At 41.7% G+C, this 26,480-nt stretch overlaps 12 protein-coding genes across 12 annotated transcripts; 6 read left to right on the top strand and 6 right to left on the bottom strand.

Moving 5' to 3' along the window:
- Positions 1–64: 64 nt before the first annotated feature.
- TOS8_3 (Homeobox protein tos8) lies at positions 65–1,799 on the top strand (the record flags this gene model as incomplete). The annotated part of the gene is made up of 4 exons (XM_064826519.1): positions 65–252; positions 470–558; positions 626–696; positions 750–1,799. 4 exons carry the CDS (start codon positions 65–67, stop codon positions 1,797–1,799), a joined length of 1,398 nt encoding a protein of 465 aa, XP_064678379.1.
- Positions 1,800–2,635: 836 nt separating this feature from the next.
- On the top strand, positions 2,636–4,634 carry ATC70_007255 (uncharacterized protein; the record flags this gene model as incomplete). Its single annotated transcript, XM_064826518.1, has 2 exons — positions 2,636–3,236; positions 3,319–4,634. The coding sequence occupies 2 exons, from the start codon at positions 2,636–2,638 to the stop codon at positions 4,632–4,634; spliced, it is 1,917 nt and encodes a 638-aa protein (XP_064678378.1).
- A 109-nt stretch (positions 4,635–4,743) lies between these two features.
- On the bottom strand, positions 4,744–6,478 carry ATC70_007254 (uncharacterized protein; the record flags this gene model as incomplete). The annotated part of the gene is made up of 4 exons (XM_064826517.1): positions 4,744–5,660; positions 5,719–5,791; positions 5,867–5,905; positions 5,960–6,478. The coding sequence occupies 4 exons, from the start codon at positions 6,476–6,478 to the stop codon at positions 4,744–4,746; spliced, it is 1,548 nt and encodes a 515-aa protein (XP_064678377.1).
- Positions 6,479–6,566: 88 nt separating this feature from the next.
- Positions 6,567–7,406, bottom strand: FES1 (hsp70 nucleotide exchange factor fes1; the record flags this gene model as incomplete). Its single annotated transcript, XM_064826516.1, has 3 exons — positions 6,567–7,080; positions 7,138–7,210; positions 7,271–7,406. The coding sequence occupies 3 exons, from the start codon at positions 7,404–7,406 to the stop codon at positions 6,567–6,569; spliced, it is 723 nt and encodes a 240-aa protein (XP_064678376.1).
- A 212-nt stretch (positions 7,407–7,618) lies between these two features.
- On the top strand, positions 7,619–8,557 carry tmk1 (mitogen activated protein kinase; the record flags this gene model as incomplete). The annotated part of the gene is made up of 5 exons (XM_064826515.1): positions 7,619–7,730; positions 7,793–7,984; positions 8,043–8,180; positions 8,244–8,357; positions 8,436–8,557. The coding sequence occupies 5 exons, from the start codon at positions 7,619–7,621 to the stop codon at positions 8,555–8,557; spliced, it is 678 nt and encodes a 225-aa protein (XP_064678375.1).
- Positions 8,558–9,014: 457 nt separating this feature from the next.
- ATC70_007251 (uncharacterized protein) lies at positions 9,015–10,232 on the top strand (the record flags this gene model as incomplete). Its single annotated transcript, XM_064826514.1, has 2 exons — positions 9,015–9,203; positions 9,270–10,232. 2 exons carry the CDS (start codon positions 9,015–9,017, stop codon positions 10,230–10,232), a joined length of 1,152 nt encoding a protein of 383 aa, XP_064678374.1.
- A 2,720-nt stretch (positions 10,233–12,952) lies between these two features.
- Positions 12,953–13,983, top strand: ATC70_007250 (uncharacterized protein; the record flags this gene model as incomplete). Its single annotated transcript, XM_064826513.1, has 2 exons — positions 12,953–13,823; positions 13,880–13,983. The coding sequence occupies 2 exons, from the start codon at positions 12,953–12,955 to the stop codon at positions 13,981–13,983; spliced, it is 975 nt and encodes a 324-aa protein (XP_064678373.1).
- Positions 13,984–14,178: 195 nt separating this feature from the next.
- ATC70_007249 (uncharacterized protein) lies at positions 14,179–14,774 on the bottom strand (the record flags this gene model as incomplete). The annotated part of the gene is made up of 2 exons (XM_064826512.1): positions 14,179–14,463; positions 14,520–14,774. The coding sequence occupies 2 exons, from the start codon at positions 14,772–14,774 to the stop codon at positions 14,179–14,181; spliced, it is 540 nt and encodes a 179-aa protein (XP_064678372.1).
- A 1,360-nt stretch (positions 14,775–16,134) lies between these two features.
- Positions 16,135–16,968, bottom strand: ATC70_007248 (uncharacterized protein; the record flags this gene model as incomplete). Its single annotated transcript, XM_064826511.1, has 5 exons — positions 16,135–16,218; positions 16,278–16,382; positions 16,444–16,638; positions 16,697–16,802; positions 16,865–16,968. The coding sequence occupies 5 exons, from the start codon at positions 16,966–16,968 to the stop codon at positions 16,135–16,137; spliced, it is 594 nt and encodes a 197-aa protein (XP_064678371.1).
- A 295-nt stretch (positions 16,969–17,263) lies between these two features.
- On the top strand, positions 17,264–17,984 carry LAS1 (rRNA-processing protein las1; the record flags this gene model as incomplete). The annotated part of the gene is made up of 5 exons (XM_064826510.1): positions 17,264–17,314; positions 17,377–17,435; positions 17,505–17,663; positions 17,721–17,896; positions 17,950–17,984. 5 exons carry the CDS (start codon positions 17,264–17,266, stop codon positions 17,982–17,984), a joined length of 480 nt encoding a protein of 159 aa, XP_064678370.1.
- A 3,133-nt stretch (positions 17,985–21,117) lies between these two features.
- NOP2 (rRNA (cytosine-C5-)-methyltransferase nop2) lies at positions 21,118–25,335 on the bottom strand (the record flags this gene model as incomplete). The annotated part of the gene is made up of 1 exon (XM_064826509.1): positions 21,118–25,335. The coding sequence occupies one exon, from the start codon at positions 25,333–25,335 to the stop codon at positions 21,118–21,120; it is 4,218 nt and encodes a 1,405-aa protein (XP_064678369.1).
- Positions 25,336–25,373: 38 nt separating this feature from the next.
- ATC70_007245 (uncharacterized protein) lies at positions 25,374–26,477 on the bottom strand (the record flags this gene model as incomplete). Its single annotated transcript, XM_064826508.1, has 1 exon — positions 25,374–26,477. One exon carries the CDS (start codon positions 26,475–26,477, stop codon positions 25,374–25,376), a length of 1,104 nt encoding a protein of 367 aa, XP_064678368.1.
- Between the last annotated feature and the right edge of the window lie 3 nt (positions 26,478–26,480).

Raw genomic sequence — 26,480 nt, 5'->3', positions numbered from 1 at the left:
GGGTCCTTTTTCTTTCTCATCGCTGTACCCATTTCATTCCATTTTCTTTTCGTTGTTGCTCATTATGGATTATCAGCATTACAATGACCCTTCCTTGATACCCTTTCACACCTACCATCTGCCATCCTCCTTGTCCACATCGCCCATCACTGATCTTTCAAACTGGAGCATGAATGCGCATCATCTGGATGGTAATGAGGACATGAGTCAACCAGAACGTGGCATTGCTGGTTTTGTTTCCAAGCTGTATCAGTAGGTATTTCTTTTTCTGTACAAATTCCCTCTTTTTTGGGTTTGTTTGGTTCTTGTGCTTCTTCCATACCCCTTTTTCTTTTTAAAGTTGAAGTGTACTTTCTTGATTCAATTCTCGAGGCTTTTTATTACTCTCTTTCTGACCCCCCCCCCCTTTCTCCCTAAAAAAAAACAAATCCCTTGCATTTTTTATTAATACATTGTTATTACACTATAGATGCTTACAAGCACCTGACGATGGGCATAAATACGCTCGTTGGTGTAGACACAATGGCATTGATATGTTTATCATTGACTGTATTCCCAGTAAGTCGTAAAGCGTGTGTGTGTGTGTGTGTGTGTACATGTTGCTCATCTCTTACTCTTTAATCAGAATTCACTGAAATTGTGCTACCTCAGTTATTCAAGCACTGCAAGTTTGCCTCGTTTGTTAGACAATTAAATGTAAATACCAGATAAAAATTGACATTTTACTAAACTAACGAAAAAAGGAACAGATTTATGGATTTCAACGAGACACGGACGCTCGTAAATCCAAAGACAGTAAAGACAAAGAGACATGTCGATGGCACCACATTCATTTCCGTCCTGGGAGAAGAGACTTGTTCCACTTGATACGCAGAAAGACACCGCGTTACTCTCGCAGAAAGAGGCCAAGGACCGAGGAAGAAGAGGACCCAGAAACTATACTCAACATTGGGTCAGGGGATGAGTCTGACACACATCATGAAGATAATAATAGTGCTGTTCATCATGGTGGCAGCAGTAGTTTGGATGAAAGGCGTTGCTCTGCCTCGTCTGCGTCTTCCTCTTCTTATACCCTGCAGCCATACAGTCGACAAGCTCCTCCACCTCAGTACCATCCAACCATGAGTGCTTCAGCAACAACAACCCCCACAGATATCCTGTTGGATACCAATCCACAGCAGCAAATGTACCCACCACTATTTCACAACGCACTGACCTCGCCTATATCTACATTGGAAGAAGCCAATACAACCTATAACCATCCTGTTCAGCCCACACAACAATCGCAGCAACCACCGACATTTGCTTCCACTTTGAGTCATTTGCCTCATATGACAGAACAAGCCATGGCGCAAGATGAAGAGCAGCTCAAGGCACACGTTGTACAACTACGTAAAAGCTATCTGCACATGTATAAAATACTGACGGGTGAAGTAAACAAGGCGTTTAACTTGGTGGAGGTGCAGAGATCAAGAATTGAATTCCTGGAGGGTTCACTTCGACAACAACATCAACAACAGCAACAGCAACAGCAACAACAACAACAACAACAGCAGCAGCAGCAGCAAATGCGCATTGATACAACATCGTATCAGTATAATCCCATCTTACACACAGCACCTGCAACACCCATCTACCACCCAACTCTATCCGCCACATCCACACACCAGAATTTTCTATTTCCAACACATGAGGATGAATCCACACACTCACCTGCCACTACGCTGCCCGAGAAATGGCTATCTTCTTATCACCAGCACACCCAACACACTGGATTATCATCCATGGCAACAGACTGATCATCTTTCTTTATTGTAGCCATCGATGTCTTTGAGTCAAAGCACCGATTTTTACATTTCATTCCCCTTAATTTCTATGATGATTCCTTTATGTTATACGTTATTATGCCTCCTCCTCCTCCTCCTCCTCCTCCTTTTTCTGCTTCTTTATATATACATATTTTACATACACACACACACACACACACACACACACACACTTGTCAAATACACGTAATGAATACCCTTAATTCCATATGTTTCTACCTTTAAAAAACATGTTTTTTTTTTATTGGCAAATGTCAATACATAAATACTCCTTTTTTCTTTCTCTCCCATTGCAGAAAATAAAAAGCTTTTGTAAACCACGCAGCATATAAACACTAGGGAGTTCAATTGAACGACGACGCATGAAATGAAGATGAAAAACCAACTTGTTCTTCCAAACTTGCGGAAACAACATGTGCTTTAGATGCAAATGAAATACTCCCGAGCCACACTATTTGTTGGTTTCCATCCCCCCCAATGTTCCGTGTAGGTTAGGTGAGAGAAAGAACACCGGACTGATACTAGTATGGGTCTATGCGCATTTCCATGTTGTGAGTGTAAGTGCAGCATGTGCGCTGTATCCGTACTACACAGTAAAGGCACCGCTGCCAGTATCAAGTCTGTGCTATGGACGCTTGCAAATTTGGAAATGATAAAACTCAAATTCAAATATAAGAATTTACAAGCAAACATACATTGGTTTCTATGTTTGTTGTCGTAGGATATATTGTTCATATCACGATGCTAGGCTTTGTAGCTTGTATCTGTTCGTTTTCTTTCTCTTTCTCTACCATCACTCGTGCTAAACAATGATGGACACAGCTACCAACAGCACCAATGAAGCTATTGCAATAGACACATCTTTCAACACAGGCTTTCTAAAGACTTCATCCAAGAACTACCTACCTACTGGAACACCCACCAACGCCAATGCTTTTTCGAGACCTCGTGTGATTCAATGGGACCCTCACATGGGCACAGATCAATCCACCATTACTGTTGTACTCGAACAAGCAATCTCTGATGCCTCCGCCTCCTCCACACCGACCTTGAACGACGAAATTCATCCCATGAAATTGGTATTTGGCAGACTGGTGGTCGAGACAAACCAGCAACAGCAACGCGCTCCTACTGCATCTCCTAATAGCACGCTCAATAGTCAATTGGTCTGGATTACATTGGTGGCTCGTGTACCCAGATTCGAGGAAACTCAAATAGGACATGGCAACCAAGTTCCCTTATCCATTTGCGTGTATGACAGTAGACACAGTGACACAGCTACCGATCATTGGGATTTTGGCGTATTTACCTACAACAGTAAATCAGGAGCTGCAGCAAGGAGGGAAGAGGGTTCATCATCATCAGCAGCAGCAGCAGCAGCAGGAGAAGACTCCATAGATACGCTACAAGGTACATACATACATACATACATATATACATATATACATATACATTCATATTGTCAAATGTTGATATTTAACAAATATAAAAGGAAAGAAAAGAGGGGCTCCTCCCAATGACCAAGACTTTGGTAGTAACAAGAGACCCCACACTACAAGCCTCCAACAAGAAGACGACGACCAGCTCTTTAATCAACTACTAGCTCCATTCGATGATTCACCAGGCAAAACAACGTCCGATACGAGTACCATGCCATCACTGCAACACCCACAGCACCAGCACGGACGTCCATCTCAAGCCATTGCTCCTCACCCATCTCCTTTAAACTATTCTCCTTCAGACACAGCAGGCAATGCATTCACCCAACCTAACCCTTATTCCAATTCTGCTGGCAACACTAGCGTAAATGATTATCCCCATCCTGTCAATATACAGCCTTCTCCTATGCATCAGTTGGGTTACAATGCTTATCAAAGTAGCACTTTTACCAATTACCCCTCTCAACAACAACAACCACCACCACAAGGAAACAATACTTCCTCCGCCGCTGCCGCCGCCGCCGCCGCCTCCTCCTCCGCGTCTTCCTCCTTGGTTTCAGCCTCTGCCATGTACCCCAACTATCCACAACAGACCATGTTCAGCTCTCAACCAGTACAGGCGTCGCAGCAGCCATCACACAGTATGATGATGTCCTCCATATCAAGTAAACCAACAGATGCATCTGAATTAGGAGGAGGCGGTATGACAACGCCCATGACAGCAGCAGCAGCAGGAGCAGTAACGGAGTATCCATTTGCAGGTGTCCTGAGTAAGGCCAATCTCAAGATTATGGGAGACATGATGGAAATGACATGGCATTGGTCACAAGAAGAATGGACCAACGGACGTCGCTTGGTGCAGTTTTGGAGAAGGCAACGCGCAGCAGGAGAGACCAGCCAGCAAAAAGATAATCAAGTAGAATGTGGGTTTGAGGCTATTGAACAAGAGGCCTATCAGCAGCAACGTATACGTGAAAACTTGGCTGCTCAAAAAGACGGCACACAAAAGAAATCATCGCCCTTGGTTATTTCCTGCATCTACTGGCGAGAACGCAACGACTACTACATTACCTCTGTAGATTGCATCTATCTGTTGGAGGGCCTGATTGGCGTTCAGTTTACAGTAGAGGAAAAGAATCGTATAAGACGTAATTTGGAAGGGTTCAGGCCGTTGACTGTCAGCAAATGTAAACCAGAGTGTGCGGATTTCTTCAAGTTGATCATGAGTTTTCCTCACCCTAAACCGCGCAACATCGAGAAGGATGTCAAGGTGTTTTCTTGGAAATCGTTGCCTAGTGCATTGACTAAAATCATCAGAAAATATACGCCCAGTTACAGCAGTACAGTGGTTGCGAATGTGAATCAATAAATTAACTCGTTGAATATCTTTTTTTTTTATTATTATTCAGTATTATGTATATTATCTTTTGGTGGGCAAGAGGCCACTAGCAAAAGAGCGAGATGTCTTTTTTTTTTTTTCAATGGCCTCGTGTTGTGAAGCTTGGTTGGCGCAACCAAAAGCTTTGGATAGTCTCATCGTTCTGTTGAATACTCTCATCAAGCATGTTCATGGTCTGTGATTGCAAAATAAGCTCCAAATCATCATTTGCCGTTGTTGTGTGATCATCGTCGTCTGCTGCCTTTTCTTGCTGTTGCAGTTGTACATATTCTTCAGCAGCTGTATAGGCTGCAAAGGAGGCTTCTGAATCTGCAACTTGCCATGATGGCGCAGACAATTTTTGATCCCGTAAAACTGCTGATGGTAATGGGCGCTGTGGCTGCTGGGGTGGAACACTGTATGGAGAGGACGTATTGTTGTCATGAGGAGGTTGTGCAAATAGAGGCTCATTGTGTGGTGTGGGAGATCGATGCGCAAGCGAAGGATATAAAGGATGAGGCAACTTGCTGTTACTCAGAAAAGACAAATGGCTTGGATTGATCTTGGCGTGGTCTGCTGTAGCTGTCGGCTGAACAACAGAGTGCGGTGTCTTGACAGGAGCGTAATTTGGCTTGGCATGAGGGTCGTTGGTGGCTGTCAAGTAGTGGCTCCTGTCTTGACACTCGTCCAGTAATCGATAAATACTGTCAAATGAGTTGTTGGAAAATGCTTCATATGGAGCAGCAGCATCAGCAGCAGGAGAGCCGAATCCTTTTCTTGCGAGGTGATCTGATGACAGTACAGGCGTAGTCTGTGGCGCTTCCTTTGGTTTGTCTTGATGGACCGTGGTTGCATGATGCGTATGAGATGAAGCACTGTTGAATGTCTGAGCTGGTCTTTTGCTAAAGAATTTGGAGATGGAAGGAGGCTCATGAGACAAGTCTTCCATCACCACAGCTGGCTTAATGTTCTCCTTGTGCTGAATGGTGCTATCAAGGAAATCCGTAATGTCGGGAACTAGTTGCAGTCCTTGCTTTAGTACACACACAACAGATGCATTGAATTATCACCTTACTTGGTCTGCCTAGAGCGGATGATTTGCCCTTTCTAAATATACCAAGCTTGGGCTGCCTGTTGTTGGATTTCATCTAGTATAAAAAAAAAGTACGGGCCATTAGCGCTGACCAGGGAATTGATATGGGCCACAAAAGCTCGATACATACGGTGATTCGGCTGATTTTAAGGTTGGGAGATACAAATTTCTATTTCATGGTATAGTTAGCTATATATCAGGCACATGTACACGCCAGCAAAACCTGCAACAAGTGCATGCCGTGAGCAGCTTTCTTGATAATGTTGGGCTTTGTTTGAAGAGAGATTTTCTCTGAGGCATGCGACGATGATGATTTGTGTTTCTTGGAGTGTCGAGCAAGAGCAGTACCTTGGTGAACGGATTCATTAGGCACTGCAGGACGGTTGGTCTCTTGAATGTAACAATCAATGGACGACGGATGAAGCAGAGGCTGCTTTCGAGTGTAACAAGACGGCTGAAGAGGAGCATTCTGGGTGTTGGGAGACAGTGATGCTTCTGGGCGAGCTTGCTTGCGTCGGATGATCTCACTGATGGAAGCCGAAAAGGCATTGCTGCTTAAAGGCTCTTGGTTCTCGCATGATTCAGGAACAGAGCCTATATTAGAACTGTTGGGCGATCTGTACTGGTGAATGTAGCTTTGCTGGTCTGCTACGTAGGTCTTGACTCGGTTCAGTTTCATCTGGTGCTTAAACATGTCATAGTTGTCTTTGTGCTTTTCTAGCGCTGCTGTGGATAACAACATGCTTTTGTGTCGTAGGTGAAGGAAAAAAAAAAAAAAGAAAAAGAGAAAAAGACAAAACGGATGCAGAATACAAGCAGGTTTTTATTATCTAAGCACCATACTTGGGCACAAAGCCTAGTTTATGCCCTATTTCAGCCAATAAATGCCATGCTAGAATGGTGCCATTGCTACCCTTGGATTTGATGTCTGGTGCGTTGAATGTAGAGACACCATCTTGTCTGGAAGACCCCACATGAAGATAAGAGTATACAAGTGTCTGATCTTGCACTGCGTCTTTCAATGGCTCACCGTTTTTCATGAGATGGCTTTGACGAGGGACGATAGCATCCCACCATTGTTGTTTGCTGCCTGTTTCCTCTGTGCCAGCATCCGTGCTTGTACTGATGATGCATTGGATTGTGTCTGGTCTTGCATGTTGACCTACGAATATGTCCAATGTTGACCACGCACCGACATCACTATAGCCTGTAAAATCCACAAACACAACGTCTTGATTCACTTGTAACTCTGTCGTTATGTCTTGGCAATGGCACCCAAGTTGTTGTGCCATCTGAATTGTATGAGGATCATTGGAAACGATAGCCAATGACATGTCATTAAATCTTACGTGTGAAATGTTGAGTGATGTTTTGTGTCTGTATCACTTGTAGAATGAGTACCTTTGTTTGAATTCTGATTTGATGTCGCTAGCACCAAATAGGCCCACTAGCTGAAGCACTGTTTGGTTTGAATCTAATACATTTCAGGGTTATTCGTAAATACAAATGATATCTTGGTTGTTCTTGCAAGTACCAGAACGTTCTTTTTCCAATGCAATTTGCCCTGAACATCCCTCTCTTGCTACTTGATGGACATGCTCAAGCTTGTGCTGATCTACTAGCGGATAAGGACAGTAGTAGATGAATGCTCTGTTTGGAATGTGCGACATGATACGGATAGATACAAAGAAAGAGGAGAAAGAGATAGAGTTGGCCACCTTGTGAAATCAGTTTGAACGGAAGATTCGGAACCCTAAATCATAAATAGTGAAGCAATAAAAATCTTTTAACCGGTGCAACCCTCTCTCTCTCTCTCTCTCTCTCTTTTCTTTCTCTTCTTTTTCTTCTTGTTTTTATTGAAACTTGCAATAATATATACAAAATGGCCCCTGATTTGAAGGAATATGATGAAGAGCAAGTGCGTCTCATGGAGGAAATGTGCATTGTTGTAGACGAAAACGACAAACGCGTTGGCGCTGACTCGAAAAAGACATGTAGGTTCAAATCAAAACGACTCTTGAGGGTAATGGTGTGCTTATTGCTTCTGTCACTATAGGCCATTTGATGACCAACATTGACACTGGCCTCTTGCATCGTGCCTTCAGTGTCTTTTTGTTCAACTCTGAAAACAAGCTTTTGCTTCAACAGCGTGCCACCGAAAAGATCACTTTCCCTGACATGTGGACAAACACTTGTTGCTCTCACCCTTTGAACACTGCTTCTGAATTGATTGAAGAGGATCAACTCGGTAAATATAATCAATGTGAGTGTATGAAGGCTGGGGCTGACATGGAGAGAGAGGATAGGTGTTCGCAACGCTGCTCAGCGTAAATTAGAACATGAACTTGGCATCAAGCCCGAGCAAGTGCCCCTCGATAAGTTCAAGTACTTGACGAGAATTCATTATTTGGCCCCCAGTGATGGTCAATGGGGAGAACATGAAGGTAAGACATCAAGCTTTTCTAAGCAAACCAAGAAGGAGGGGATATTGACATGTGGCAATACAGTGGATTATATCCTCTTTATGAAGGCAAATGTCGATTTAGATGTCAATCCCAACGAAATCCGCGATGTTAGATATGTCACTCCTGAAGAACTCAAGGCCATGTTTGCTGACAGCAGTAAGTCTAGATATATATATATATATATATATATATATATATTGGGTCCAACACACATTAAACTTGTTGATATGTTAGGCGTTCCAATGACACCTTGGTTCAAGCTCATCTGTAACTCCTTCTTGTTCAAATGGTGGGATCAACTTGACACCATTGAGAATGTCAAGGCCGATGATACCATTCATCGTTTAGGCTTCTAAATTATAAACATCCAAACAAAAAGCATCTATATATCTTTAATATTACAATAATCTCATTTTTATTTAATTCATGAAATAAAATATCAAAAAGAAAACGTTTTCTTATTCTATTTATGGTGAGTCCAGTCTTTTAGCACACGTGCAACAATGACATTTAGAGTGTTAGTTGTACTTGTTGATGTTGTTTTGTCGCTGCCGTCATGTTTTTTTTTTGGCCTACTGTCCTTTCGCCCCTCTTCCTGCTCTTCCTTCCCCTCTCTCGTCCTCTACCCCTCCCGTACTCTCCTACTTGGTATCCCCTTTTTTTCCTGTCTTGGATTGCCTGATGAATAAACTAGTTTTATTCTAGGTAAATCTTCTCTCTCTCTCTTTCTTTCTCTCTCTCACTCTCTGTTTCGTTCCCTTATATACTATCATACATTCCTTTTAATTGTCTCTAATCAGCATTTGAGAGAACATGAGCTTAGGGCAGAGTTCCACCACCACCACAAATCATGAATGGCTGCCACTGCCGAGTGGCATATCCATCACATCTCATGATTCATTCACAAAAGACTTGCTTTATCAATTTGATAAAAGAAGATCTCAATTATTATCCAATGAATACTACATTTCCTCCTCTATTGGAAGCAGCATTAGCCAACAAGTAAATAGTGTGATGGCTGTAGTGTAAATCAAATCATTGTAGGCTAATGTAATTTTTCTTTGATAGAGCCCTAAAGAATCACCTTTAATAGCTGCTACAGAGCCTGCCGCTGCTTGTACGCTACAAATAGCATCCATATCAGTACCAAGCTTACCACAATCGCATTCAACGGAAACAACGGCAACAACGGCAACGGGAGAGCACGCTAACAATCATGTATTAATAGAACAAGAAAGAGAAATAATTCAGGGCAATCATAAAAATAACAACAGGCGCCGATCAGCGGGTGATTTATTGCGAAAATCTTCCTTGTACCTGAGAAACAAGTTTAACGAAGGTTTCCATCATAATACTCATTTAGAGCAACAGCAGCAGCAGCAGCAGCAGCAGGACACTGAAGATCAGCACAGTGCATCACTTTTTAATTCTTGGACCCTGAAAAAGAAAAAGAAGAGACGAAATGCACATGATGTGTTTAAGAATAGATCGCTTTCAAGTGCTTCGATACCGTTGCCACCTTCGCCACCCACACAGCAACAACAACAACAACAACAACAACTATCAAAGATAGCCGTTAATACCACCATTAATATCCAACCTCTAAACCAAGCGAATAATAAATCAAACAGTAAAAACCCTATTCAGCCGCCTATCATCACTCAATATCCTCCCAAGCCTTTAAAGTATTCCCCAGTAGAGCCCCTTCCAGACGAAGATGACAACGGTAATAGCAGCATAGGTGCAGCATTGCATTATAAAAAATCAAAGACATTACATCGTCTGTCCCTACCTTTGCTAAAACTCACAGCTCAGCAACAGCAACAGCAGCAGCAGCAGCAGCAGCAGCAGCAGCAGCAGCAGCAGCAGCCATCAGACAACACACTACAAAGAAGAAGATCAGATTCAGATTTGTTAAACAGAAGTTTGGTTGTCGAGAAAACCTCTCACTCAATGCTACATTCCATCAGTAAGAGATGGAACAAGTTGCTATCAACGTGCATACAACGAGGCGTCAAGAAAAAGGATTGATTATCAACCGTTTGCCTTTTGCATTAGATACACGTTACCGCGATCATAGAGATATAGACAAACTCAATACAACTACCATAACAACAAGACGTAAAAACGTATGTATAGTATACTTTATATGCATGCGCTTCTGTTTGCTAGGTATACGTAACTATCTATTTTACTGCCTGCAGCAAATACGATTAGTATAAAAAAAAAAAAAAAAAAAAAAAAAAAAAAAAAAAAAAAAAAAAAAAAAAACGCAATGCTACATAAGAAAATCATTTAATCACTCAATTCTTTATGTATATATACAGATTGTGCATAGTTTGCTCTTTTATTTTTTCTTTTCTAACTACATTATGATATAATAATAGCTAAAAACAAGATTTGTACAAAGTACAGTGTTCTTGGACCTAAACCTACCTTTTTTTTTTTTTTTTTATATATATATTTCTGTTGAGTATACTTGGGTGATGGATATATTCATTCAGCAAACGATAATCAGCATTGTTGATTACTGGTGGTAACAAGATACGTGTTGGCCATCGCACGAGTCATGCAGCATCAGGCTTTGTTTGGTGAACGACGGGTTTAATTCATACGAAAAGCTTTGTAACTGTGCATCACCGCATGAGAACCCTCCATAACTGTGGGCCTGTGTCTGATGTATTGCTCTAAAGCTGAGTCATTGGTGATAGTTCATATTCAGGCATACGTTGTCTTTTATTGCTCAAAAATATGCAAAACACGGTAAAATTTAGACACACTTAAACCGCGTTTTCTTGTGCTAGAATCCGGTTTTAGGCCGTCAGAATAGCGCTAAACAACTGCTCTGACTTGACACTTACTTTCTGACGCCTTTCCTCATTTTTTTGGGACCTGAAAAAAATTGGCCAAAATCGACCAAAAAGCATGAGGTACCCCTCATGGTTTCCATAGGAATTCAAACGATCGCGTTTTTTACCTTGAAAATGAAGACTTTTACTATGGTATGTATTGGATCAAAATGTTTCTTTCGATCCAAGCCATGATCAGAAACCACTTTTTTGAAACCTTGATATGCAAAAATCTCAACATTTTGGCAAAAAACGTCATTCCGTATTTTCCAAAATTTCTCAATAACTTTGCTCAAAACACCTCTTATAGATGGAACCATTAGAAGCGCCTTAAAAAGTACCACCAAAAAGCTTAAGGAAGTATAGGATGTTCACCACGATTCATATAATCAAATCGCACAAAATAGATTAATCAAGTCGAAATCGTACGTAAAAGGACTTTAAATAAAGCAATACAATTGCCCTACAAAAAAAAAAAAAAAAAAAAAAAAATAATCAAGTCGAAATTGAACAGTATCTAGCCAATCTTGAGCACAACGTTTACGGACTTTTAATTGGCATGTTTGGCTGACCAGATCACGGACATTGCCTTGCTTATGAAAATAGCTGGCACCACGTTCCTTAAATCAAGTTAATCAAGCATTGCTAGACGATAGGCCGAATCAATAAAGCATTTGGTCATCTAATCGTGCACTTTTGTTATAGCTGATGAACCATCTATTGGCAAATGGCATGACAATTACTTTCAAAAAGTAGCTTCTATAGTTGGAGGAATTTACAAATGTCCTAAACTGACTAGCTATCCTATTGAGAGTGTCAACTCGTTTGAGATATTCATTTAGCACTAGCTATATACAGTTGACAATCAATAGAATTAAAAAAAAAACGGTTCCACATTAGTAAATGCGAATGCATAATAGTTCAAGTTCGCAAGTCGTGCCACTTTTCAAGTTCAATAATAGAGGTCTAGATGGCAATTCATACATCAGGTGCTCTTCATCAAATGTGATACTAGCGGATACACAGTCAATGACACGAGTAGTTCTTGAAGAAGAGGCATAATACATTTAAATCTTCTATGTTACGCTTTTTACATGATTTAAAAAAATGAACCGAATAAGGTTCAGTAATGATACAAAAAATGCAGTTATAAATATGCTTTGCGCATGTATGGTAAGTATAGGATCTGATGTCGCGAATATAACTGCGTCGTTTTTACGCAGCATTGCCACAAGCCGACATTTTACAGGGCCTCGAAGCGTCTAAATAAGGATCTGGTGCTATCTTAAGTTAAATTTTTGTAAGTTTGATTGGGGGAATATCAGGTTGAGGGGCCGAATGCAGTGGAACAAAGGGAAACGCTAAAACGCAAATGAAAGGATCAATGCAAAAGCCCTCTAGCATTCAGACTTTCTTGCGGAATCTTCTCTTTCGTCATTGATAGTGAAGTTGGTTTTTGCCAAGCATAGCTATACAACTAAAATCAAGAGCTAGGAAAAGAAGAGGATGACTGACAAAGGTATGTGCCAAAAGAGTATCCGAATACATCCGCATGAATTATTACCTGGGATTATCAAATGATTTGGGAAAAATTAAAAAAAGAATGGACATATTTGGACTTATTTTACTCACTAGCCTCAGTGCCATTTGGAATAAATTAATGTGTTTTTGACCATGTATATAAGTTCATATTAACACTTTACATCTTGAATATTATACCATATACAAATGTTTGAATCCGGCGTGTAACAGACTTCAAAGGGCCGAAATCGAGGGTTTCACTTTCTTTACAATCATGGAAGAAACCCAGCCTCCAACAGATGCTTGGTAATATAAAAAAAAAAAAAAAAAAAAGTTTTCATTTCGAATGAACTTTTCCCTTTTTTAAAACAGAATCACTCCATGTTTAGAAAAGCTAAAAAGCTATCCAAAAGACTCGGTTTAAACAAAGACAAGTGCACTGCAGGAAGTGGCATTGTAAACAACAAAGAGGTGTCAAAAGGTTACATCTCAGATGATGGTTTGCCTGAAAAACATCAAAATCAACATAAAAAGCAGCCTCCTCCACAGTTTGCGTTGAGCATTGACAGAGTCAGCACCGGCGGAAGCACAGTGAGCGATGATCTAGTCGACGACGATTCAGCAAGCACAAAGAGCACCGAGAGCGAGGACTTGAAACTACCCTTGAATACATCAACCCATGAAAGACCCATTCTGGCCAAATGTCAAACTGTACCTAATACAAACACTTTATATGATACACCCGCTAATACATTACAACGCCAACTCAGTATGATGGACACCGGTAATCTAGAGCTGTTATTATCTATGGAAACACAGGCTAGATTAGATGCTCAAGCTGAACGAGAAAAAGAACAACAGCAACAATTATCAGAACAGGATAGCATGCTGGCTCCTCGCCCCACTCGGATCAAGTTTGAACTTCCTGTGACACCTCCACGCTCTAGATCTCCAGCTAGATTAGCTTATCCCAGAGCGAGACCAGTTCGATCTTTGCCCGATGAAGGCTTGACTGCAAACGCCATGCGACATCCCTTACCAATGAACAACGCAAAGCCTCGACGAGCTGGCTGGAGACATTTATTCGGCGATCGAGAAGAAGATGAACTCAAGCAAGCACCCATACCCATCACTATTGGCACAAGAGTTCGACTAAAGATGAGACCACTACCAACATTTGGCTACGTGAGATACATTGGTGCTGTTGACTTTGGAAAAGGAGAATACATTGGCATTGAACTTGATCACGGTGGTAAGAGAGATTAGATTAGATTTACAAGATCGTTTACTAATATGGCATTTATTCAGTCGGTAACTGCGATGGTAGCATTGATGGTATCAGATATTTTGATACGGATCCTCATCGTGGTACATTTTCCAAACGACGTGAACTCGAAGCAGTAGCAGAATAACTCACCCATCACTGTAATTTTAAGAATTAATCGACCTTGTATACCCTCATGACTATTTTTTTTTATTAATATTCCTCACACAAATAAAGGAGACAGCATTTTATATCAATATTCGTTTTCTTTGTAAAAAAAAAGCATATATTTTAATTAGATATTTTGCACTAAAGATATCGCATCATAAATAAAATGTTTCAACTAGAAATGGCCATCATAAAGCATAGCTGTCTTTGGGATGGGCAGGGTATCGGAATCCTCCGCCGAGGAGCACGACGTAGATTGTGGCGAGGATGCTGATGGTGATGGAGGTGTGGAAGCAGCAGATAACCCTAATTGCTGGCGCAATTGCTCATTTTCTTGCTGGATAGTCTGAATGTATTCGATAGCATATCGTAGCACTTTGGCCCGATGGCACTTTTCGCCTCCACTCTTTTCTATGGAACTTCTTGGCACAAGATCAGAAAGTTCATTTACAAGTGTGTTCTACAGGCATTTGCATTAGAATCATGTTAAGTATACAAAACGATTTAAAATCTAACCAAGTTATCTCTGCGTCTTCTCTCTACTCGATTGTGAGTTTCTCTTCTTTGTTTGATGCGATTCATAGCAGTATCGCTATCGATGCTGATTTTGTTGAGGATATTTACACCATGAACAACTAATTTATTGGGCTGCTTGTCTAATTGATTTAGCTTGCGTGCCATTGTATCGGGATTGTATATTTTTATGCGTTCCTGTAAAGGATAAGTTGCTCGACGTTCTGAGATGGTCATTCTTGGTGGTTCAGCAGTCATTTTAGTTTGCGTTTTGATATTCGGCAGAGAGAAAAAGGTAGAAATAAATAGATAAAAAAGAGAGAAAGACAATGATGAGCTGATGGAGATCCCTATTTATATATGTAGCATTCTTATTTTATTTTTTTTATTTTTTTCTGTCTGCTCCTTCATCGTGGCTGAAAAGAATGAGGGGAACAAACGTGTGTGTGCGTATCAAGGCGAAATTGCCTCACAATTGCCTCATTAGGGAGTTCCACTAGTTTGAGCCCTTTTTTCACGGTTTTGGAACTGGCAAGCAAATGGCAAAATGAGCTTTCATCAATTTCAGCCAGTTATCACTGACATGCTTCGTTGCACAAATATTATCAATAACTTTGATCTTTGATGTACGTAAAAAACGTTGCTTAATTGACTCAAGGATACAAAGCTTATTAGCATCATGAGATAGTTTTTTATTGTCGCTAAATAGCTCATTTTTGTAACATGGTTGGAGTCTTCGGAATTGGTGCTTCCTGTTCCCTGTTCGCATCTGTTATAGCAGGGCAATTGACTGTTTGCGGCAATATTATTTGTATCTAGAGAAAGAAAAAGAGAGAGAGAGTACCCAACCAGCTATTTGACTCCATCTTTTAGATGCTTTATAGATGAAAACATAACAAAGGCTGGCAATTACGCTCGCTTTTTTGAGCACACAATAGATCGGAACCCCTACTATTAAGCATGCATGATTGTTTATGAATATACTACTCCTACATTGCTGTACACGACACGTATTCATCAATCATTAATCATGGTAGCGCTCGTCGAGAGTATAGATGTGAGCTTGGTCCAATACAGTATGTTTTTACTGTTTGCTAACTTGTTAACTAGGGATTATTGCGCAAAATAACCATTCATGTATGCAAAAACTCTATTCCACAAGGGTGTCTTCACTCCGTACTTACTCTCAAACCTAGAATAGGCAGCAAAAAAACATAATTTTCGTTGCAAAATATTCAGAAGCTATTGAACTATTAGATGGAAAGGTGTATCCCTTTTTTATTTTGTAGAATCAAGAGAAAAAAAGACTTCTTTGTCAACACTTCCATTCTAGAAATATTTGAGTGATCTTTGAGCGATATTAGAGTGACCGTATTTAGGCTGTGCATTTCCACATTATGGTCTGTTTGTTTGCCGGACTGATATACACATAATGGTGTGAACATCTAGATTGCTCAAGGATACCTTACAATAAGCGATATCTCAATTAGCATTGTTTTAAAGCTCTCAGCTTTCTGTAAAGTTGTATTTTTTTTTAAAAAATAGATGAGCCATCGATAGATTGATGGGTATGATATTAATGCCTTTTGTTTATTTATTTACAATGTATTGATATAATTTACGAATCCAAATCCTTCAAATCTAATTCTTCCATTGTGGCTATTAGATCTTCTGTCGGTAGAGAATTTGCGTATTCGACGGTCTGTAGAAAAATGTGCTTGTGAGTAAGAGTCAAATAGTCGTATAAAAAGCTGAACTTACCTTTGAAAATTGTTTGATCTGCTTGTCAAATGTTGCCTGTTTCTCTCGTTTCTCCTTGATTTCAGTCCTAATCGCATTCATCTGTTTGTAGTTTTCCTCGGTCAGCTATATAATCAACTGATGCTTAGTGAATGTGACACTGTTGAACCTATATCATGCATCTCACATCATCGAGCATCTTCTGCAGACGCAGTAATTCCATCTGCTTGGATTTATATACAATTCCTAGTGATACTTGGCTCGGTGTTGGTACCAGATGCGTGCTTACTCGCTCTCTTCCCTTTGCGTCCGTCAGCATTTGATCTAGCTTATTTTGTTTTTCGACTAGATCGTTCTCTTTGATTATTTGATATACATGTTTCTATCATCCGTTGTTACTCTCTTCATGTGTGTCGACTGATGGATAGTATCAAGGCTACCTTTAGTTGTTTTTCCATGTAGTCTTTGCCCTGCGAATAACATTCTTCTATCGCCTCCGTCTGATCTGGTATAATTGGCAGGAAAGCCTCTTTCACTAAAGGTATTCTACAAAGTTGGAGCAACGATGAGGACTTGTATTTAATTTTGTCTAGTTGTTGCATACGTACAATGCTGCTTTCACACTTCCCTCAATGTATTTTCCAGCTAAAATGTTGAATTCTTTGGCAGTTTTCCCAACCTTGGGTAATTCATGGTTCTCTTCGTTGCTCATTTGGAAAAATTATAAGGTTTAATGATGGAAAATGCAGCTTCGCGTTAGAGATTTGCACCGTGACGTGAAAGACCTACATCGGTTGATGATTCATCCATCTCTGAAAGGCTCCTCCCCGCATTCCCCTTACCGTGACATCACCCCCATATAATGTTTTTCGAGAGAAATCCCCAGTTTGAGTATTGCTTGTCCTAATATTTTTGTTTCTTCAACCTTTCAAAAAGGTAATTGCGAACAAATTTTAAAAGAAATAGAGCTAAATTCAAACAAATCCCAATAGTCCTTATATTAAATCATGTCTTGGAACACAAAAACCTGGTCTTGGGTCAAGAAATACTTCTCTGTTGTAAGAATTCATCCAAATGTAGTGTCAAAATCAGTAATCTCTAACTTCCATCCAAACATTAGAACCCTTTATCTTCTGACGGCATGCCCGTTGTAGGCAAATTCCGTACTCCTGCCCCAGCGTAAGACAATGATAGATTCAATGCATCGAGTAGCAGAGTATTAAACACATTTCATTTCATCAATCACAGTTCTCGTCCTGAGCAATACACCTATCCCAAGTCATCTGCCTCCAAGATCCACGACAACTACTACTTTACTCGTGATACTCGCAGAAACTTCCCTAGACTTGCTGTATACACTCAACAAGATGTCGCTCTTCTCCTCGAAGGTGCTCCTGTTAAGCCAAGGTACTAAATCACATTATATATATATATATCTTTGATCACTACTAATTCAATCATCAGCCTCTCTGCCGAAGCTGCTACTGAACAAGTTGTCGCTGAGACTGCTGAAACTAAACCTCTCGTTGACGTCTTGAGTTCTCAAAAGCTCTACACCAAGGAGAAGCTTGCTCCTGCTCCTAGATTTGGCCGTCAAGTCAATTGGAAGACTTCCGAAGATTTTATTCCTCCTAATGATGGTAAGTTTTTACATGTTGATCAAAATGCTGATATACTAATGGTCATGCCACAGGCTCATACTTCCCTATGCAAGTCGTCACCGCCTAAATTAAGATTTAAACATACATTGATACATATACAAAAAGAAGAATAAAAGCAATAATTGTCGCAAACCAACGTACAGAGCAACTTACATCTGCGCCTTTAATCAATTCGCCAGACAGTCGATGCGTGACATAAAGCAAAACTAAAGAGTAAGGTTAGGCAACCTTGATCTGTCTTGACTTGGATCGAAAAAAGGGACGAGATTTATGTCTTGAAGATTCATGATGATGCATGCTCTCATGAAGCATATGCACTTGAGGATTCCTGCAAAAAGGGTTTACTATGAATTGTGAGGGAAATTGGGTTCAAATAATATACCTCTTACAAATATCATGGATGAGACACAGAAACTTGCTGATCTGTGCACATCATAAATAATACCATTATCCTGACATCTATAGTGATCTAAATAACCGAAATCTACCTTGAAAAGTTGCATATCTTTTCATTGAAGGATAACATCTGCACTTTACTTGCCTAGTGGGGCGATCAGCTAGTTTTTTTTTTTTTATATGGAATATCCTCTCTAGCACTTCTCCATCATTAAGTACAGTATATCATCCACGTTTCCATAATTCAAAACGAGGAGAGAGAAAATGCCAGGAGAAATTCTCGAACCATTGCTTTATGCTATTCTGCCCAGCTTACAAATGCTTCTATTAAAGCAGGGCATTTGCCCAGAGTTACCACCAAACCATGTTGTAATATAGTCCAGTATGGGCTCTCGCCAAAGACATTTTAAATCAGACATTATAACATTTTGGTATATCAAGTAGATTTTAAACAATCTATTAATAGTAAAAAAAAAAAGGTTATATTAGAGCCACCAGGAGGAGGAGAGGAGGTATCTCCTTCAGCATCCTTTTTGCTTACATTGATATCAAACGAAGTTTATTATTGAGACGATGTGAAAGAAAGTTCAAGTTTTATGCAGCATTTGTAAACCACAATCCACATTTTCTGATAGTAGAATTGCCATGCCATTCGCTGCTGCTGATGCTCTTAATAAGATGGCGCATAAAGCTGGTCATGCGCAAATATAGGACTTGTGTAAGATCTACAGCGACTTTTTTTTTGAGATATTTACATTGCAAAAGACACCCTTATGAGGAAAAAATTCCCAGAAAAGTATTTGGGCTAATCAATTGTTCTTTTAATTCTATGAACCCCATTCAATCAGTATCGCAGCAATCATTATTGTCATCACAGAAAGGCATTTGGGCCAGCCAGCAGCAATGCCGCTGCCGCCAAAATATATTCAATCTCAGATTATTTTTTTCTGCTCAAGATTGGACAGATTTTGTCTTTTTCCGCCTTCTTTAATTTATTTTGTGATATTCGACTATATGAAATGTGGTTTCCAGACGATGCTTCCTAATACATTCTTGGAGCACTGTTCAAGGCGCTTCCAATGGTGCTAACGATAATAAATGCTTTGACTGAAATTAGTGAGCAACTTAACATAATTTAAAATGAGGTTTTTAGCGAAAATAGCCATATTTTGCATATGAAAACCTCATAAAAGTGGTTTCAGAGGTTGCTTTGGATCGAGAGAAACATCTTGATCCAATACATATCATAGTAAAAGTCTTCATTTTCAAGGTAAAAAAATGCGATCGTTTGAATTTCGATGAAAACCATGAGGTATCCCTCATGCTTTTTGGTCGATTTTTGGCCATGTTTTTTTTAGGGTTTCAAAAAGTTGAGCAAAGGTGTCAGGAAGTTACTACTACTCAAGTACAATTGTTTGGCGTCACTCTGGTGGATCATAGAGGTCTACGTGCCAAGATATAGAGGCTTGAAAGCTGTCAAGTTTGGTTATGTATTGCTTTATAGAGTTTATTTCCACGGCATGAAACACATCCTTGATAGCTGAAATCTTCTGGAAGGGCAGTTTTGCAGCCTGTGCAACTTCTAGTTTGAATAGGAGGCACATTGATTTTGGTAAGACTAATTCATGCGGATTTTGACGCGTTATGTTGTTGGTAAGCTTGATAATAATGGAAGTGAGAAATCGAATTTGCTGCTTGAACACTATGGTTTTACACGTTTGTCTGTCTACGGTAAACCCCATTAAAACTACTATTACCAAATGTTGAATTAGATGTTTAGTTGTCATAGGTTTTGCACCTTTGCCTGGCTGCGGTAAACCCCCTCCCCCAGACTCCCTTCCGATTGTAGGCTTCTCCGGCGGTTTTATTCACCTTTGTCCAGCTCTCAATTCTTTAAAAACATAGTTTTCCAGTATATATAGTGAAGATTGATGAACGAAAGCTCATTTCAATGCTTCCTGGCGAATCATTAAAGACGTATACGCGCCACTCTTAGAAGCAATGCATTTTACTGGGAGATACATCCAAATTTCACATTTTTTTTATCTTCTCGCCATCACAATTGAGTACCTTAATAATTGTCTCTAGCTGCTGATCTGATTATGCTGCAATACTCCGCGTCTGTGCCACTGGAAATAATTGATATACTAACAGACAGCATACTTGCGTTATCTCTTCTTACTCAAAAATAGGCAAACCACAGCGAAATCTGGATGTAATTGAGTCGCGTTTTCTCGTGTTTGAATCTGTTTTAGACCGTCAGAATAGCGTCAAGCAATTGCTCTAATCTAACACTCACTTTCTGGCACCTTTGCTCGACTTTTTTGAGATCAAAAAAACATGGGCAAAAATTGGCCGCAAACCATGAGGTACCACTCATAGTTTTCGTCGAAAATCAAACGATCGCGTTTTTCACACCAAAAATGAAGACTTTCACTATGGTGTTTATAAGATCAAAATGGTTCTTTCGATTCAAGACAACCACTGAAATTGCTGTTGTGCAATTTTGATATGCAAAATCTCAACATTTGGGCGAAAAACCTCATTTCATATTTTCAAGCATTGCTCAATAAGCTCATTCAAAACAGTACTTTAGCTAACACCATTAAACGCGCCTTCAATAGTACCACAAAAGAGTATTAGGAAACATTTTTTTTGTAGGGGAGTTGTACTCCATTTTTTATTTAAAGTCCTCTAAATGTCATGATGAGGGAAGAAGAAGACTGGATATATTTTTAAAGGCAAGGAAATGAAAGGGAAGCAAGGAAGTGGAATACGACCATAAAATACGTGGGGGTACATACTTACAAATCAAACTGTAATTCCGATTCCAAGCGAGACAGAGAACGGGCAATAGATGTGTTAACGTTGAGAGTGACAAAAGGGACATGGTCGAAGATGGAGCGCCAGTGGGCTTGCCATATACAGAGTAGACTGGTAGCGAAAACTTGGTAAACGGTAAGCTCTGGAAAAGGTAAGGAGGCAGAGCGAGTGGGTTCAGCTATGGATAGAGTTTGAATGCCGTGGAGGAATGGGAGAAGGACGTCGTCGGTCATCGGTGTGTGGGATAGGTATGTAGTGGCGAGGAACCGCCATACAGCGAGTTTGAGAGGACAAGTAAAGAAGAAATGTTGGATATCCTCCGGGCATTGGGTCAAACAGAGAGGACACGAAGGTGAAGGGTGAGTTGTGGGGATGAAGTGGTGGAGGATCGATTTGGAGGGAATTTTTCGATGGATAAGTCTATACCATACAGTTCGGGATTGAAGGAGAATAGGTAGTTTCCAAAAGAGGCGCCATTGGGAGGGGGAAAGAGGTGAAGTGTTGATGGTGGGCATGTCAGTGGAAACCAAGTGTTTGTAGTATTGAATACTGTTGAGTGGCACTGTTGAAGGTAGTGGTGTTATAGGTTTGATTAGACGGCGAATGAGTGGGCGGATGTTGTGGGGGTTGGCACCAAAGGAGGCACTGGTAAATGAATGGCGAGGGGCCTGACGGCAGAGAGCGAGAAAGAATGGTTGGAGGTAGATTTGGCCTTCCTCAATCCAACGGGCAACTCGATGAGATATTCTTGGATAATGGCAAAACTCAAGGAAGGTCCAGTTTCTAAGACGGATCACTTGTAAGTCGAAGTCAAAGGTAAACACATCTATTGCGAGCAGTTTCTGGACGGCGTGATGTCGGTCAAACAGTTGATCTGGAGCTGTGAAAGAAGAGAAATGGGGGTGAGTAGAAGGGAGGGTATGTAAGATAATTTCAAGGAAAGGTAATGATAAACCTGTATGAAAATCTAAGTGACAGGTTGTGAAGGAACGAGGTATTCGATCCATGGTGGTAATGACATTGGTGAGTATGTTAAGGAAAGCTTGGTGTGGACTGGGTCGATGTTGGAACCAGATGGTTTGTCGAGCAGCAGGAAAGAGTAAGTAGTAAAAGTAATCAGAGAAAGCGGTAGAGTGGAAATACCATTGCAGGGAGTACTGGAGGAGTGGAATGCTTGGGGTGGTGTATGTCGGTAATAGTGGTGAATGACAGGCGGCTAAAATGAGGGGGCAAATCCAGCGCCATTGGAGAGCTTGTTGTTGGACAATGGGATCTAAAACTTGGAGGCCGCCATGATGGCGAGGCTGTTGAAGGGTTCTAAAGGAAAGTTTGGGGAAGATACGAAAGTTAATGAAGGAGGACCCAAGGCTGCGTAAGGAGAGTAATTGAGCTTTGGTGAAAATAAAGTTGCGCATGACATGCCAGAGTTTCGAGAAAATGAGTGTGTTGAGAACGGTAGCTCTTCCACGAATGGAGAGGTTCCGTTGGGAGTGAATATGGATGCATTGTTGGATATTGTTGTAGAGTTGCTGGAAAGCGAGGTTGCGTTGGGATAAACTGGAGCATATGGGATAGCCAAGATATGTTACTGGATCAGGAGAGGTGCGGTCATGCATTTGGTGGATTTGGTGAGTAGCAAGAAACTCGCGCCAATCTGGTTGTGGTTGTCCAGAGAGCGAAATGGCTATAGTTTTTCTGTAATTTAGTAGTGCATTCGATGCTTTCATGTATGCATTGATAGAGTCCTGCAGAAGAAGAAAATCCGAAAAGTTCTTCAAATAGACTAATGTGTCATCTGCATAGGCTAGAATTTTGTACTTAATTGGATTGCGATGGGTGGGAGAGACTGAAGGAGTGTTGCGAGGGGAGTCTGGCGGAGGGGATGAGTTGGTGAGGCTTTCGGTTAGATCGTCCACGTCGGCAGTAGGTGATGGATGTGGTGGGGCTTCTTGTTGTACATGGAAACCCTCAAAGGTAGGGTTCTGTTGAATGGAGCGGAGGAAAGGGTCAAAAGCAATGTTGAAAAGGAGGGGACTGAGTGGATCACCTTGGCGAAGGCCTCTTTCTTGAGGGAGAGGTGCCTTGGTGATGTGGCCATTAATGTTGATCTGAATGTTAGTGGAGAAGAAAAGTGAGATGATACAGTGTGTTAAAGATTGTGGAATACCAAATTGGAGCATAATGTGTTGAAGATATTCGGGATGAATACGATCATATGCTTTTTCTTGATCCAAAAGAAGAGCAATGGTGGATGAATGGTTGGTAGTAGCTAGGAGTTTGGTGGTCTGTAATGTGAAGCCGTGCTCGCCAATGAAGCGGTTCGGCATGAATCCAAGTTGTTGGGGGCTGATTAATTGTTGCATATGTGGCATCAGACGCTGATTGAGCAGGCGTGTGAAGATTTTAGCATCGCAGTTGATTAACGAGATGGGACGAAAATTCCTCAGGTCTGTGAGATCGCCCTTTTTAGGGAGCAGGCACATGCAAGTAGTGAGCCAGCTGTTGGGAAAGATACCGAGGGTAAGAGCCTCCTTGAAGACGGCATGGGCAAGTTGGGCTGTTTGTTGGTGGGATAATAGCACCGCTAGGATTTCATAGGGTAGGCCATCCGTACCTGGGCTGCTATGGTTGGGCGACCGCTGTGCACCAGTCATAATCTCGTCGATGGTAAATGGCGTCTCCAAGGTGGGTTGGCTGTTTACTGGGATCTGTGCTGAGGCAGGGATGGTGTTGCAGAGTTCAGAGATGCTGGTATAATCTATGGAGTCAGTAGTATATAGCTTACGATAAAAACATACTGCAGCATCCTGCATAGTCTCTGCCGTATCGCAGATGGAGTGGGTGTCTGGATGTTGGAGAGCTAACATGGTGCGTTGAATTTGTCTAGTGGCGATTGTGCGTTTGAGGTATCCGGCAGACGTTTCACCCTGTTCACGCCACATTTTACCCGCACGAATGGTTTGTTGGATGGAGATCTCCTGTTGCAGATCGCTGATGAGTTTCTCGATAACGGGTAATCGTTCTCGGAGAATGGCTGGTTGATTCTGATATCGTTTGAACAACTGGTTGCGTTTCCTTTGAAACCTTTTGAGCTGTCGGTTGCGCCAAGAGCTGTGGCGGCGACCAATGCGACGGGCAATGGTTTTCACTACGGCCTTGAGTGCATCCCATTGTGCTTGAGGGGAAGTACCTGGTTCCTGGAAGAACTGATCTAACGCCTGGTGGATTTCGGTGACGAAGTACTCGTTCTTTGCTAGCTGGGGATTAGCTCGCCAAAGTCCAGTACCCTGTTGAGAGGAGGAGAATTGAAAGGTGGTATTGAGGATGGCATGATCAGTCCATTGGGAGCACATAAAATCAATGGAGGACGAGTGTAGTTGTTGAAATAGCGTTGGTGAGCAGTAGACATAATCGATGGTCGACCGTGAGGTCCCGCGACGGAATGTTGGTAAAAGTGGCCCATCATGTTTTGAGTGGGTACATTCGATGAGGTGATTGCTGAGTAAGTCATGCCAGCGATGTTGAGCCAGCATGGCAGAGTGGTGGTGGGGTTGATCTGACTGTATAGGGGGAGAGAAAGAATCAGTAGTATAGTTGGTGTTGTCAATGGCATAAGAGGTAGCATGATAATTAAAGTCACCTAGTATAATCAGAGATTCACGATCCACTGCAATCGTGGATGGTTCCTCTGTAGATATTGGAGGTGGTTGGATGTCAATGGTGATGGGAAAGGTGTCCAGAGCCCAGGTATCGGGGTGAAAGAGTGGAATGGTAAGCAGTTGTGAATAAAAGTGGGCTCTGGACGACGCCGTGGCAGGAGCATAAATATTAACGAGTGTGATGGGTGAAAAGAGTGCATTACAGTGTGTTACCTGACACACTATAATCCGGTCATCAAGGGTAACGTTGAGCGGTTGGATGATGATTTTTGGGTTGAGGGAGACAATACCACAGTGGGATGTCCAGATGCTGGTGTTGGTTTGAAATTGCATATTCAGTCGTTCACGGACTGATTCGGTAGCATGGGTTTCTTGGAAGCATAGAATGTCATATTTCAGTTCAGGATTACGAAGGAATCGTACAAATTCGGAACTGGTGGTTGGGTTGGAGAGCTTACTGAGACTTCGACAATTGAGTGAGCCTATCTTAATAGTTGATCTATAATCTGTCATAGGTGGGTTAGTAGCATAGTGTGTCATAGAGGGGGCATAAGGGTGGGGATTCATATAGTTACTAATTAGGCCACGGGGGCTGAAGTCTCGTCAGCTCGGATAGTGGTGGTGTTAGTGATGTTTGCCTCGCCCATGGTGAGGTCTTGTTCAGCGGCGGTGGGTGTAGTAGTCGTTTGTTGACGCTTGTAAGCTGGAACATAAGTTGGTTTGATGGACTTAGCTAGTTGGGCATACTCGTCTTCAGGAATGAAGTGTTGCTTAAAGCAGAAGAAGCGGGCCACTGCCAGTTGGTGGTGCGGATCCTTCAAACGCCCGATGATGACCTTCAATCGAGCAAGGAAAAGGCGGCGACATTCGGCAGCTAGGAAAGTAGGATCAGAGTCGGTATACTTGGGGTCACGCAACGTGGTGGTGTCCATGGGATCGAACTGGATAGGTGCCAACTCGTACTTGGTCAATTGGGCTTCCAAGGATGGGATGTAGTCTATGTGGACGAGAAGGCCACAAACATGACGGTCGGGGAAATGGATATCCAAGATCCGCTTGTTGTGGATGCCCATAGCATGGAAGTTATCCCTCATTTGGCTAATGGGCGAAGGGCTACGGTTGGGAATGTAGACAAATCGGTAACCATGGTTGGGTGACACGACCGAAAATTGACGAGCAGCAGCAAGACCGGCATCGTTAACATTAAGGTTGAGAGGTTGAAGCCTCTTTCGAGGTATGGTTTTAGCTTTGGGACGTTTGACGGCAGCAGGGTCCGCTTGTTTCTTGGCGACGTCGGCAAAAGAAGGTTGGGCCACAGTAGTTGAAGGAGGTGAGGCAGCAGTCGATTCAGGGGCAGGGAAGGTCTGCGGAGCTTGCTGTGATTCAAGTTGACGAATCCGTTGCTGAGCATCCTCTAATTGTTTTTTGGTGAGATCCAAGGAGGAACGAAGGACCATGTTCTCCTGGATGAGAGCTTGCATCTCAGAGATTTGGGATGCTTGACTATCGAGGCGGGCGTAAATGTCCTTGAGATAGTCAGGGAGATTGGGGACGGAGTGAATGTTGAGGTCACTCAGTGAAAGAGGGGAAGGCTGAGCAGGGATCGTCGTGGTTGAAGCTACGTTGGGCACGGCTACGGGAGGAATAGCGTTGGCAGCAGGTGGTAGGGTGTTCTCGGCCATGGC

This window comes from Mucor velutinosus, assembly GCF_035048745.1.
Source record: "Mucor velutinosus strain NIH1002 chromosome Unknown tig00001551, whole genome shotgun sequence".
NCBI lineage: Eukaryota > Fungi > Mucoromycota > Mucoromycetes > Mucorales > Mucoraceae > Mucor > Mucor velutinosus.
Note: the sequence above shows the minus strand (reverse complement) of the source record. Positions and strands in the feature narration are given on the sequence as shown.